Source organism: Salvelinus namaycush, chromosome 17, assembly GCF_016432855.1.
Source record: "Salvelinus namaycush isolate Seneca chromosome 17, SaNama_1.0, whole genome shotgun sequence".
NCBI lineage: Eukaryota > Metazoa > Chordata > Actinopteri > Salmoniformes > Salmonidae > Salvelinus > Salvelinus namaycush.
The window spans coordinates 12,537,071-12,552,401 of record NC_052323.1 but is presented as its reverse complement, the minus strand read 5'-3'; the positions used below and the strand labels follow the sequence as shown (position 1 = coordinate 12,552,401).

Genomic DNA, 15,331 nt, shown 5'->3' with positions numbered 1-15,331 from the left:
GGAGAGATATTTATTTATAAAATTTTACAGGACGAAATCTCTTGAGATGCACCTTTTCGGTTTAAAGAATGTCCAAATAAAAAAACAACCCCCAAAAACAATACTTATTAACAAGAATAATGTATCAACTACTGTCTAATAATAATAATCATAACAATTAAATACAAATAAATACATATAATAATAATGATGATAAAAGGTCAATTCTGAGCAGAAAAAAGTTGTTATCCACCTACTAATGGGCCTCCAACAAATACAAATAAATGATGCAACTAATAACACTAAGTAGGGCAGAAATGATTAAATAATAAAGCATTAGACCTCTCACTAAAGGCATCAGTCATACAAAAGTTATACTTAAATCCAAACTGGTTCTCTGGTAAATTGGTACGAATGTCTCATCCTATGTTCAAGAAGGGCCTTTTCTCCTTTATTCAGATTACACCTGCTCACTTTCGGTTGTTTGAAAAGGAAATAATCTCCAAAATATCGTTATTTTTTAAACAAGCCTTAGAAAGTTGGTTGCAATTTCAGTTTAATCCACCTGAAAGTACGGAACAAATAGTACAACAAATATTGTGGTTAAATTCAAATATACTAATTTTTTTTTAAAAGGTATAATTTTTGTGAATGATATCATAAATAGGACTGGTGGAGTTATGTCACACATGCAGCTAACACAGACATATGGAAATGTCTGCTCTACCCAAAATTACAACCAATTAATTGCAGCATTACCACAAAAATGGAAGAGGCAAGTAGAAGGGGGAAAAGTAAGGAACTTGTATGTCGGCCCTGTATTAAAGAACATAAATGGTTAAAGAAAAGTGTGATGAATAAAAACATATACCAATTTCATTTAAGGACCAAAAAACTGACAGCTGTGCCATATAAATTGCAAAATAGTTGGGAAGAGATGTTCGATGTACCCATTCCATGGCACATGGTTTATGAATTGATACGCATAACAACGCCGGATTCAAAACTTTCGAGTTTGTCCAATTTAAATTACTATACAAAATTATTGCAACTAATAGAATGTTATATATATGGGGGATACATTCTTCCCAGCTCTGCAGATTCTGCTGTGAGGAGGCAGAGTCATTAGATCATTTATTTTGGTATTGTCCATATGTAGCTCGTTTTTGGTCACAGGTCCAGGAATGGCTGAAGAATTGCAACATTTGCCTAGAACTAACACTACAGATAGCAATAGTGGGTGGTTTGAAAAGCCATAGTCAATCAATCAATAATATAATAATTATTTTAGCAAAAATGTTTATTTTTCATTTACAATCTGTAGAAGCTATGAGAATAGGAAGGTTCAATTATTTTGTGAAGCATCACAGCACAGTTGAAAAATATATGGCAAATAGAAACCCGAAATGGATGATGTTGAGAGATAGATGGGAGGGGTTGAATGGAGCTGAAGGGTGGGACTAATAACAAGATAAACAATGTAAAACATACGGGATCTGTAAAATGTATATAGGTTCGGAACTTTTGTGAAATAGCACAGTTACAAATAGAAATCAAACTGGATGGACATCAGAAATAGAGGAAGGACTAAGAACAAACAAGAGAGAACTATTGTAAAGTAGACTGTGTCTGTAAAATGTGTATACGATGTATAAATTGAAGGTAAAAGCAGAAGTGTTTATTAGTTTACTCCAATTGGGGGATCGGTGGTAGGGTTGTGGGGAATAATAATAAAGGTATATTCTTTAAAAAAGTATGTCTATATAGGTATGTGTATGTATATATGTGTATATGTATGCATGCGTGTATGGATATGTATATTTACAAAAAATATATATGGGGGATTGGAAATGATGCAGACAATTACATTGATGGAAGCAACATTCTTTCCGCAATATTAAGCTGATCCACCCATTCAATTTTTTTTTTAAATAACACTAAGTAGGCTGCCTATAATATACACAAATCAGATATACAAATATATTACAAATATCGTCACATGTTGACGTTTCTACTAGTTAAAAACACAAACAGTTTGTTCTTAACATTGGAAAAGGGGCTTTCTTAACTTCACGGTGTGATTTTAATGCCCTGATTTCTATAAGTAAATGATTCCAGCCAGTTGGTCCTTTCTATTTATTAGTAACAGAGTGATGGGAGAAGCGGTGTGAGAGCGTCTGAGGAGCAACGAGAGCCCTCGCAGTGTCACTGTCCATGGTTCTGAAATGTCTAAAATCTTATTTTAAACCAGTAGGCTTTACTATTGATCGCTGTTTGACCATATTCTTATTCCTTCCCATGCTCTGTTTTTTCTATAGCAGTTATGAGTTTGCTCTGGCTGAGGAACCAGCATCGGATATATTGCTTTGTTGTCTCTCTTGCAGATGTGTTGTATTTTATATTCATAGTATACCTGATCTTAACTGATGAAAAAAGAGTGGGGGTGATTTTAATAATTTATGTTTGTATTGTTAAATATCCTTTAGTTTTCCGTGTTTCTCTTTCGTTTTCTAATAGTAAATTGACCAATTAAACTTACTGAGGGGTATTTCTAACCACTTCTCAGTGAAACATTAAGAAATCTGTAAGCTAATAATGTACATTCTGTTGGGTACGCAAAGTGTCGCTGTTCACCAGCTGTGTTTGGATAGATCCAGTTCTCCACCCACTGGTGTTGTAACAAGACTCGGGTGCTCGGATGTCATTCTGCAGAAAATATTGGACGCGGTCAGATTGCTTGAACATTTTGAGGATATTATTTTCATCAAGCTGAACCTTTTTGTGGAATACTATTTGTTCACATTGTATTATCAAGTCTATATTGTGTTTTGACGTTTTAATCCCAGGATGGGGCACAAAGGAATCTCGGTGACAGGCCTGGTCTGCTACGTTGCTTTCTTTCTTCTACCGCTGCACTCCGCCAATGGAGACGTGAGCTATTCTTTTCCGGAGGAGATGAAACGCGGATCTGTTATTGGAAATATAGCCAAGGATCTCGGGCTGGAGGCGAGCAGACTTTCCGCTCGTAGGGCCCGTGTTGATACCGATGGGAACCACGAACGGTATTGTGACATTAATCTGAGTACGGGAGATTTGACTATAGCTGAAAGGATTGACAGAGATGGGCTTTGTGGCAAGAAGGTTTCGTGCGTTTTAAAACAGGAACTTGTGCTTGAAGATCCGTTGGAGCTTCACCGTATTAGTCTTCATGTCCAAGATATAAATGATAATTCCCCACAGTTTAAAAAGGATGTAATCAAAATGGAAATTAGTGAATCAGCCGACAAAGGCGTTCGTTTTTCTCTAGATGAGGCCCATGACGCTGATATAGGACACAATACGGTTCAGAGCTATACACTACAAAGAAATGAACATTTTATTTTGAATGTCAAAACCAAAAGTGGTGGACGCAAATACAGCGAGTTAGTGTTAGACAGAGAGCTAGACCGCGAGGGGCACCATGAAATCAAGTTATTACTGACAGCGATGGACGGAGGCACTCCGAAGAGATCAGGTACTGTAGTCATTCACGTCACTGTACTGGATGCTAACGATAACGCCCCAGTATTTAGCCAGGCCGTCTATAAAGCCAGTCTGCCTGAAAACCCTCCTCTAGATACTGTAGTGGTTACAGTGAGTGCTACGGATGCAGATGAGGGATTGAATGGGGAAGTTACTTATGAATTTGATGACGTTTCAGATGAAAATAGCAATGTATTTTCTCTTGATCATGAGACTGGAAAAATTACAGTTGTTGGTCCAATAGATTATGAAAAGGAGTCTTCATATGAAATGCAGATCAGCGCAAAGGACGGTTTAGGGTTAGCATCCTACTCTACATTGATAATAGAAATCACTGATGTTAATGACAACGCCCCTGTGATATATCTACAGTCTCTGACTAACCCCATATCTGAGAACGCGTCTCCTGGTACAGAGGTGGGCATCATTAACGTGCAGGATAGAGACTCTGAGAATAACCGACAGGTCCGCTGCTCCATTCAGCAAAACCTTCCTTTTAAGCTGGTGCCATCCATCAAAAACTACTATTCTCTGGTGACCACGGGCGAACTGGACCGTGAACTAGTGTCTGATTACAATATTACAATCACTGCCACCGACGAGGGCTCTCCACCTCTGTCCTCCTCTAAAAGTGTTCAGTTATCTGTAGCTGACGTCAACGACAACCCACCTGTGTTTGAGGAACAGTCCTATAAAGCCCATCTGACTGAAAATAACAAACCCGGTGCCTCCGTGTGTTCCATTACTGCACGAGACCCAGACTGGAGACAGAACGGAACAGTGATTTATTCTCTCTTACCTGGTGAGGTGAACGGTGTCCAAGTGTCCTCATTTTTATCCGTTAACGGAGACACAGGGGTGATCCACGCTGTGAGGTCGTTTGATTATGAGCAGTTCAGGAGTTTTAAAGTCCACGTGGTGGCCAGAGACAACGGTTCTCCTCCGCTCAGCAGCAACGTCACGGTCAGTGTGTTCATAACGGATGTGAATGACAACTCTCCTCAGATACTATACCCCGCCCCGGAGGGAAACTCCTTCATGACGGAGCTGGTACCCAAAGCTGCGCACGGGGGCTCTCTGGTTTCCAAGGTGATTGCGGTGGACGCGGACTCAGGCCAGAATGCCTGGCTGTCCTATCATATAGTCAAATCCACTGATTTGGGACTTTTCACTATTGGTCTCCACAGCGGAGAGATCAGGACACAGCGGGACATTTCTGAATCTGACAGCATGAAACAGAACCTCATTGTGTCAGTGAAAGATAACGGACAGCCCTCTCTCTCTGCCACCTGTAGCATGTATTTGGTGATTTCTGATAACTTGGCTGAAGTGCCAGAACTGAAAGATATCTCTTATGATGAGAACAATTCCAAACTCACCTCTTATCTGATCATCGCGCTGGTGTCCGTCTCCACCTTTTTCCTCACCTTCATTATTGTCATCCTGGCCGTGAGGTTTTGTCGCAGGAGAAAGCCCAGACTGTTGTTTGACGGAGCGGTCGCCATCCCCAGCACGTATCTCCCTCCAAACTATGCAGAGGGGGATGGAGTGGGAACTCTCCGCAGCACATACAATTTTGATGCATACCTGACGACGGGTTCGCGCACAAGTGACTTCAAGTTCGTCACATCTTACAGTGACAACACACTGCCCGCGGACCAGACTCTGAGAAAAACTCCAACAGACTTTGCCGAAGAATTTGACAACTCCGACAGTTCCCCACCAGAGGTAGGCCTTCATCGTAAATAAAAAATAGTATATTGTTGTGTGTTACACATTTTCAGTTATTAAGACACGTTTTAAAACATTTCGAGCTAAAATTAGAGTAATGATGCTATGTAAAATACATTTTTTCCTGACCATTTTTTTTACAGCAGTACTTCAATATCACAACTTGTCTATAGGTAATGTGTTAGTGATCCAGGTTTGACGTAATGTGTTAGTGATCCAGGTTTGACCTAATGTGTTAGTGATCCAGGTTTGACGTAATGTGTTAGTGATCCAGGTTTGACGTAATGTGTTAGTGATCCAGGTTTGACGTAATATGTTAGTGATCCAGGTTTGACGTAATGTGTTAGTGATCCAGGTTTGACGTAATGTGTTAGTGATCCAGGTTTGACGTAATGTGTTAGTGATCCAGGTTTGATGTAATGTGTTAGTGATCTAGGTTTGACGTAATGTGTTAGTGATCCAGGTTTTACGTAATGTGTCAGTGATCCAGGTTTGATGTAATGTGTTAGTGATCCAGGTTTGATGTAATGTGTTAGTGATCCAGGTTTGATGTAATGTGTTAGTGATCCAGGTTTGATGTAATGTTTTAGTGATCCAGGTTTGACGTAATGTGTTAGTGATCCAGGTTTGACATAATGTGTTAGTGATCCAGGTTTGACGTAATGTGTTAGTGATCTAGGTTGGACGTAATGTGTTAGTGATCCAGGTTTGACGTGTAATGAAGCATTTCAGATCCTCATTTAGATCCCCTCAGCTGAAGTGAGAAATACTGAGGCGCTGATGTACAGCTGCTGATAGATATTTTTAGTTGTGATGGGATTTGTGATTATGTTATTTTTTGACAAAATTGATTGGTTGGATTTTTCACATACACAGAGCAGCGTTTTGAGTTCACTGAAAATGGGTTGATATAGGAGTTTTGCTCTGTTGGAATAGGCTTATTTGGAAAAAGGTTAGAAAATAAAAAGTACTGTCTGTGGAGAAGTGGTGTGAGAGTGTCTGATTTGCGGCTTGAGCCTCAGTGTTGCTGTCCATGGTGGTGAACATGCAGAAAATCCAACATAAGGCCAGTAGGGTTTACACCGAGTCATCGCTACTTGACTGTCCTCACCTTCCTTCTTTCCCATAGGCTACTCTCTGTTTTTGTGTTTGTGCATTCTGACGAGTGTGTCGACTAAAATAGCAACATAACATGTCAGTTGCTATGTAGGTAGCCCATACATTTTCTCCCCGATGTGTCATAACCTTTTCTAATGTGTTCCTTACAGCTAGACCAATCTTAACTCAATGCTGTGAGCATGATTTTAATGCTATGGTTTATGTTTTATGCTTTTTAATGTTGTTTTCTGTGTATTTCTATTAGGTTATTTTGCAACAAGGAATTACATTTATTTAGGGTTTAAAAGATGTAGGCCTATATCAGTGCACATTATTCAATCATGCAGCCTACAAATATAGCTTCCTATTACGACTTGACCTGAAATACAGATATAGAGGAATGTATGTTGACATGTGTAATTTCTGAAGAGTACTGACTGTGTCGCTGTTCACCAGCTGTGTTTGGATAGATCCAGTTCTCCACCCACTGGTGTTGTAACAAGACTCGGGTGTTCTGGTGCCATTAAGCTGCGGAAAAGACTGGAGACGGTCAGATTGCTTGAACATTTTGAGGATATTATTTTCATCAAGCTGAATCTTTTTGTGGAATACTATTTGTTTACATTGTATTATCAAGTCTATATTGTGTTTTGGCAATTTAATTCCAAGATGGGGCACAAAGGAATCTCGGTGACAGGCCTGGTCTGCTGCGTTGCTTTCTTTCTTCTACCGCTGCACTCCGCCTATGGAGACGTGAGCTATTCTTTTCCGGAGGAGATGAAACGCGGATCTGTTATTGGAAATATAGCCAAGGATCTCGGGCTGGAGGCGAGCAGACTTTCCGCTCGTAAGGCCCGTGTTGATACCGATGGGAACCGTAAACGTTACTGTGACATTAATCTGAGTACCGGAGATCTGATTGTTGCGGAGAGGTTTGACAGAGAAGGGCTTTGTGGCAAGAAGGCTTCGTGTGTTTTAAAACAGGAACTTGTATTGGAGAATCCTTTAGAGCTTCACAGTATCAGTCTTCATGTTCAAGATATAAATGATAATTCTCCGCAATTTAAGGACGAAGTGATTAAAATTGAAATGAGCGAATCAGCAGATAAAGGCGCTCGTTTTTTACTTGATCAGGCACACGATGCAGATGTAGGACAGAATGCAGTGCAAAGGTACACTTTACAAAAAAATGACAATTTCCTATTGACGGTTGATAGTCATACTGTGGAGCTTGTTCTAGAGAAAGAGCTTGATCGTGAACAAAGCAATGAAATAAAAGTATTGCTTACAGCTGTAGACGGAGGCTCTCCGCAGAGATCAGGTACTGTAGTCATACACGTCACTGTACTGGATGCTAACGATAACGCCCCAGTGTTTAGCCAGGCCGTCTATAAAGCCAGTCTGCCTGAAAACTCTCCTTTAGATACTGTAGTGGTTACAGTGAGTGCTACGGATGCAGATGACGGAGTGAATGGGGAAGTTACCTATGACTTCGCTCATGTGTCAGAGGAAGATGACAAATTATTTTCTATCGACCGGAAGACTGGAGAAATTAGAGTGATCGGCACAATTGATTTTGAAGAAATGTCATATTTTGAACTGCGCATCAAAGCAAAGGATGGTTTAGGGTTAGCATCATATGTCAAAGTCATAATAGACATCACAGATGTTAATGACAACAACCCTTCGATTTATATACAATCTCTGACTAATCCCATACCTGAGAACGCGTCACCTGGTACAGAGGTGGGCATCATTAACGTGCAGGATAGAGACTCTGAGAATAACCGACAGGTCCGCTGCTCCATTCAGCAAAACCTTCCTTTTAAGCTGGTGCCATCCATCAAAAACTACTATTCTCTGGTGACCACGGGCGAACTGGACCGTGAACTAGTGTCTGATTACAATATTACAATCACTGCCACCGACGAGGGCTCTCCACCTCTGTCCTCCTCTAAAAGTGTTCCGTTATCTGTAGCTGACGTCAACGACAACCCACCTGTGTTTGAGGAACAGTCCTATAAAGCCCACGTGACTGAAAATAACAAACCCGGTGCCTCCGTGTGTTCCGTTACTGCACGGGACCCAGACTGGAGACAGAACGGAACAGTGATTTATTCTCTCTTACCTGGTGAGGTGAACGGTGTCCAAGTGTCCTCGTTTTTATCCGTTAACGGAGACACGGGGGTGATCCACGCTGTGAGGTCGTTTGATTATGAGCAGTTCAGAAGTTTTAAAGTCCACGTGGTGGCCAGAGACAACGGTTCTCCTCCGCTCTGCAGCAACGTCACGGTCAGTGTGTTCATAACGGATGTGAATGACAACTCTCCTCAGATACTATACCCCGCCCCGGAGCGGAACTCATTCATGACCGAGCTGGTTCCCAAAGCTGCGCACGGGGGCTCCCTTGTTTCCAAGGTGATAGCGGTGGACGCGGACTCCGGCCAGAACGCCTGGCTGTCCTATCATATAGTCAAATCCACTGTTCAAGGACTTTTCACTATTGGTCTCCACAGTGGAGAGATCAGGACACAGCGGGACATTTCTGAATCTGACAGCATGAAACAGAACCTCATTGTGTCAGTGAAAGATAACGGACAGCCCTCTCTCTCTGCCACCTGCACCATGTATTTAGTGATTTCTGATAACTTGGCTGAAGTGCCAGAACTGAAAGATATCTCTGATGAGAACAATTCCAAACTCACCTCTTATCTGATCATCGCGCTGGTGTCCGTCTCCACCTTTTTCCTCACCTTCATTTTTGTCATCCTGGCCGTGAGGTTTTGCCGCAGGAGAAAGCCCCGACTGTTGTTTGATGGAGCGGTTGCCATCCCCAGTGCGTATATCCCTCCCAACTACGCAGAGGTGGATGGAGTGGGAACTCTCCGCAGCACTTACAATTATGACGCATACCTGACAACGGGATCGCGCACAAGTGACTTCAAGTTCGTCACATCTTGCAACGACAACACTCTGCCCGCGGACCAGGCTCTGAGAAAAACTCCAACAGACTTTGCTGAAGAACTTGACGATTCCAACGGGTCCCCCCCAGAGGTAGGGCTTTATTGTAAACAAAAATAGTCCTACGATACGTTGTACAATTATTTTTTCCCATAGACAATCACCTATTTCATGGCAGTACATCATTATCCCATGTTTATACACTGCTAGTCCCTTCTATAATTTCAACAGAAAATAAACACATGGTTGTTTAATGTGTTTGACATAATACATGCTGTAGGTTGCACTGCATTATGGGTAAAATGCTGGAAAATATTGTTATTAATTGTAATTTGAACCGTCCAGTAAAACATATTTCTTAAAAATAATACTTCATGCCAACTGTAGATGACCATTTTCAGATTCAGGCGCCAACCTCATGCTTTGGGTTGCATGCATAAAGCTCAGACTCTGAACCCTCTTACTCTGAATAGATTTGCCCCTGATCATATATCTAAGATTGTACCCAATCCCATTTTTAACTCTCTCTTTGTCTCTCTCTCCCCCAACACCCACCTCACACACACAGTCACATAATATACTGTGGGGTTTGAATCAGCGTGGTAATGAAACCTTTCTTTGGATACATACATTGTTGTTTTTACAATATTATACAATAAAACTAACAGCAATGTACCATGTTCATTATTTACAGCAAATAGTCGTGAATCGCAATGCACTCTGGGTGAATTTAGACGTAACTGTCACGCCCTGACCATAGAGAGCTTTTTATTCTCTATGTTGGTTGGGTCGGGGTGTGAATAGGGTGGGTCATCTAGGTGTTTGTGTGTCTATGTTGGCCTGTTATGGTTCCCAATCATAGGCAGCTGTTTATCGTTGTCTCTGATTGGGGATCACATTTAGGCAGCCATTTCCCCTTTGTGGTTTGTGGGATCTTGTCTATGGATAGTTGCATGTCAGCACTATTATTAGCTTCACGTTTCGTTTGGTAGTTTGTTGTTTTTGTTCGGTGTTCATTTATTGAAGGAAAATGTACGCCTACCACGCTGCACCTTGGTCCTTTCATAATGACAATCGTGACAGTAACTGGTAAATGATACCGTCAATTCCAATGAATCATTGGTTTAACAGTACGTTACTGTAAAGAAGTACTGTATTTAAAATGGTACTATAAGTCCACCACAAAGAATATATTACCCTACCATATTTTTGGATCGCCAAAAACCTTTTTTCCACTATTGGGTATGGTTGATTCTGGCTCATTAACATATTTTGAGGCGTGCCTTGTAAGATGCGACATTTGTTGCACCCGTGAGTGAGAGTGGTGTACCAAATTAACACATATGTGGTAGTAGTGCCACAACAATTCAATATGTATAGGGGACAGATTGGAGTGGCAGCAAGCATCTAACCTTTAATGGTTGAGTATTTGTTATGTCCTTGGTCTGTTTTTCCCTGTAGTCACTGAACATTTGGAAGTCGTTGTTAAGTGCAAGTGATTTTAAACACCAATTATTTATATATATTTGATACCCTGTAATATGAAATCACATTACGTATCAGCCAACCTGCTTGCACCAATCCCATGGAATTACACTAAATTACTGTAAAATACAAACCCTGCCTCCCCTCAATTAATTTAATTCATTAATTCAACCATCCATCTGTTAATTCATTACAATTACCATAAAAATATTACCGTAAGAGTATTGTACCATAAAACGGATTACAGTAACATGCTGTACATGTACAGCATCATACTGGCAACAGAGCAAATTACTGTAATTATATATTAGCTGTGTTACAGTATACAATATTGCATATTGTATACTGTAAAGCACTTAACATTTCAGTATTTGCCTGACAACTCTGCTGACAGTATGAATCTGTAAATTTACAGGGACATTTTTGACACTGTATAGGCAAGTTGATAGGCTCCATGTTTGATGTAATTGGTCATGTAGCCTCTTAGATTATTGTTTTGACCTCTTCAGTTGAAGCAAGAAATATTGGGGTTAAATATATTGTATATACAGTACCATTAAACATTTTGGAGTCACCTACTCATTCCAGGGTTTTTCTTTATTTTTACTATTTTCTACATTGTAGAATAATAGTGAAGACATCAAAACTATTAAATAACCCATATGGAATCATGTAGTAACCAAAAAAGTGTTAAACAAATCAAAATATATTATATATTTTAGATTCTTTAAAGTAGCCACCATTTGCCTTGATGACAGCTTTGCACACTCTTGGCATTCTCTCAACCAGCTTCATGAGGTAGTCACCTGGAATGCATTTCAATGAACAGGTGTGCCTGTGGAATTTGTGGAATGTCTTTCCTTCTTAATGCATTTGAGCCAATCAGTTGTGTTGTGACAAGTTAGGGGTGGTACACAGAAGATAGCCCTATTTTGTAAAAGACCAAGTCCATATTATGGTGAGAACAGCTCAAATAAGCAAAGATAAATGACAGTCCATCATTACTTTAAGACATGAAGGTCAATTAATGAGGAGCATTTCAAGAAATATAATGAAACTGGCTCTCATGAGGACCGCCACAGGAAAGGAAGACCCAGAGTTACCTCTGCTGCAAAGGATAAGTTAATTAGAGTTAACTGCACCTCAGATTGCAGCCCAAAAAAATGCTTCACAGAGTTCAAGTAACAGACACATCTCAACATCAACTGTTCAGAGGAGACTGCGTGAATCAGGCCTTCATGGTCAAATTGCTGCAAAGAAACCACTACTAAAGGACACCAATAATAAGAAGAGAGTTGCTTGGGCCAAGAAACATGAGCAATGGACATTAGACCGGTGGAAATCTGTCCTTTGGTCTGATGAGTCCAAATTTGAGAATGTTGGTTCCAACCGTCGTGTCTTTGTGTGAGACGCAGAGTAGGTGAACGGATGATCTCCGCATGTGTGGTTCCCACCGTGAAGCATGGAGGAAGAGGTGTGATGGTGTGGGGGTGCTTTGCTGGTGACACTGTCAGTGATTTATTTAGAATTCAAGGCACACTTAACCAGCATGGCTACCACCACATTCTGCAATGATACGCCATCCCATCTGGTTTGTGCTTTTTCCCCCACCTTTATTTAAGCAGGTAGGCCAGTTGAGAACAAGTTCTCATTTACAACTGCGACCTGGCCAAGATAAAGCAAAGCAGTGCGACACAAACAACAACACAGTTACACATGGAATAAACAAACCTACAGTCAATAACACAAAAGGAAAAACATAGCTGCACAGCTATTTTCAGGTCTCTCCAGAGATGTTCGGTTGGGTTCAATTTGGGCTCTGGCTGGGTCACTCAAGGACATTGGGGACTTGTCCCGAAGCCATTCCTGCATTGTCTTGGCTGGGTGCTTAGGGCCGTTGTCCTGTTGGAAGGTGAACCATCGCCTCAGTCTGATGGCCTGAGCGTTCTGGATCAGGTTTTCATCAAGGATCTCTCTGTGCTTTGTTCCGTTCATCTTTCCCTCGATTCTGACCAGTCTCCCAGTCCTTGCCCCCCATCTCAACAGAGGAACTCTGGAGCTCTGTCAGAGTGACCATTGGTTTCTTGGTCACCTCCCTGACCAAGGCCTTTCTCCCTCAATTGCTCAGTTTGGCCGGGCGGCCAGCTCTAGGAAGAGTCTTGGTGGTTCCAAACTTCTTCCATTTAAGAATGATGGAGGCCACTCTGTTCTTGGGGACCTTCAATGCTGCAGACATTTTTTGGTGCCCTTCCCCAGATCTGTGCCTGATGGTCTGGGGTTAGAAATTATTTGCCAGTCTTCCAGTTTTCGCCTTAGTGCTCCTGTGCTGCCCTCGCTGAGTAATGAAAACGGGTTGAACAGGCCGTAGCTCGGGTGGGGGGTCCCTGATGATCTTCTTGGCCTTCCTGCGACACCTGGTGCGTTCGGCTGCACGTATCACCCTCTGAAACTCCTTTCGGTCTGCGGTGGTAGAGTTGCCGTACTAGGTTATAATGCATCCAAATCTATGATCAGGGGCAACTCTGTTCGGGGTAAGGGGGTTCAGAGGTGGTAAAAGACACAACAGGACAGTTAGGTCAGTAGAGCATCCAGGAGAGAGAAGTCAGCGCAGCATCCAGTGTTCCTCTTGGGGCTCCGTAACAATCCTCCTCAGTTCTGATTTGTCAGCTCATCTCACCCCTAGGACAAGCATAGCAAAAGAAAGAATAGAATGAGAGACAGAAAGCACCAGGGCTGTTACTCTGTGGGTAAAAAGACAGGGGACAAGGGACATATCAAGCTGGTGTCGTGTGTATGGGTACTTACCTCACTAGAGGTCTTCATTCAAACTCAGTGAGCTCTTGGGAGAATGCGGCAAGGTAGGGCTTGAGAACACACAGCTGGCTTCCTCTGGGCCACCTTGTCATGCACTTTGTCCCATCTTCAGGATTCATCATCTTGGGTTGTTTCAAACCTACAACATATATCCAACATAGTTTATGAAATCAGTTGAGGCATTGAACAAACACAAATAAGAAAGATAGATGCACCTACTTCAAACCCTAGCTAACTAATACAACATCACTATAGGCTACACAATATCACAGATTATTTTACCAGACTCACAACATGTCCCTTTCTAGCTGTGTAACCAAATGTTTGCAAACTCCTGGTACAGTGAACAGATTTAGCTAACACTGTAACATTATGGAACAATGTTTTTTTAATTAAGCAAATGGTTGGCGGGAGAGGCTACACAGACAGTCCTGGCATGAAAAATGATGATGTATGTTGAACAGATGAGTGCCAAGTGAACCGAATCCCACAGGATTGTAACAGCTAAGGAGGACACTGTCCCGGTGGTTTTGACATTTATGCTTCCCCCATTGACTAGAATATACCATGGTGACATCTAGATGGCTACCAATATTAGTTTTTTCTTGTGTAGGCTGCTATCCTACTTGAAATGCTGTATAATCCTGGGAGGGGAAAGAGTTTGCCACGTGACTAGGTTCCACCGCCGACACTGTGTTAGGCTACAGCTGACCAGTGGCACTGTACCTTAGGTCGGCACAACGTGTTTTATGTGTATAATGTGGCCCGTCCATCCCAAAACATATGGGTCATTTTTGGAACTGCTAGAAACAAGCCATTTTCTCTGTAGTAACAGTGGAAACATAGCAGTCATGAATCTGCACTCAGTCTATTCTGTATGACACTCTGGGGCTGGCATGCAGCCTATAATCACAATCATTATTCTCTGGGTGATGTTTTTCTAGGTCGCACAGCCAGATATTTACGAGCAATTTAGAGCAGACCAAAATGTATTTTGTCAACTTGAGCTAGCTAGCCAGCTAGCAAACGTTAGCCAGCTAGTTTAGCTAAGGAAACATGTGGTAATACAATGTTGGCTAACAATAAATATACTTATAAACAACTCAATTTACCTACCCAGCAGCTGCTAAAAATATTATTTCACTTCATAGGCGCTTCAAGAAGATATTTACTAAAATCGTCTGAGCTTTATGTGTCTCTCCCGACAGCATGAGTTTGGCGCCTGAAACGGATCATTTGAATCTACAGTGTATAAGCTATTACTGTAAAGAAATACAGTATGTTAGAGTCATTTTTACAAGAGGCTTCCAAATTACAGTTCATTTTCAGCATTTTACCCAACATGCAGTTCAATCTACACCACGGATGCTGTAAAACACATTTATGGTATTACACTGTGCATCCTACAGGGTTTTACTGTTGAAATGACAGAAAAGTCTTATAGTGTACCAAAGCCACCTCATAAGCCACTAGCGGTGCGTAGGTAAAATCACTGGGGAAGCCAAGCCAGATGGAAAGCCATATTACAATCTTTGTGTTGTGATAATTGTGTTGTTTGCTCTATAATCTGTTAGTTCATATGTCTTGTGACCATGATATATAGGCGTAAGGCCGAGACAATAAGAAGACACGGTGGCATAGTAAATTCAACCACATCTTGGTTTTATCACAAAACCAGAGAGCAACCTCTGTCCGAAGTCCACAAAGCATATTGCATGTAACAAACAGTAACATGACCTAC

At 41.4% G+C, this 15,331-nt stretch overlaps 2 protein-coding genes across 2 annotated transcripts; both read left to right on the top strand.

Annotated features, from left to right (window-relative positions):
• Positions 1-2,826: 2,826 nt before the first annotated feature.
• On the top strand, positions 2,827-6,515 carry LOC120061918 (protocadherin gamma-A11-like). Its single transcript, XM_039011699.1, has 2 exons — positions 2,827-5,229; positions 6,501-6,515. Exons 1-2 carry the CDS (start codon positions 2,827-2,829, stop codon positions 6,513-6,515), a joined length of 2,418 nt encoding a protein of 805 aa, XP_038867627.1.
• A 484-nt stretch (positions 6,516-6,999) lies between these two features.
• On the top strand, positions 7,000-14,816 carry LOC120061917 (protocadherin gamma-A11-like). Its single transcript, XM_039011698.1, has 2 exons — positions 7,000-9,384; positions 14,799-14,816. The coding sequence occupies exons 1-2, from the start codon at positions 7,000-7,002 to the stop codon at positions 14,814-14,816; spliced, it is 2,403 nt and encodes an 800-aa protein (XP_038867626.1).
• The last annotated feature ends 515 nt before the right edge of the window (positions 14,817-15,331 follow it).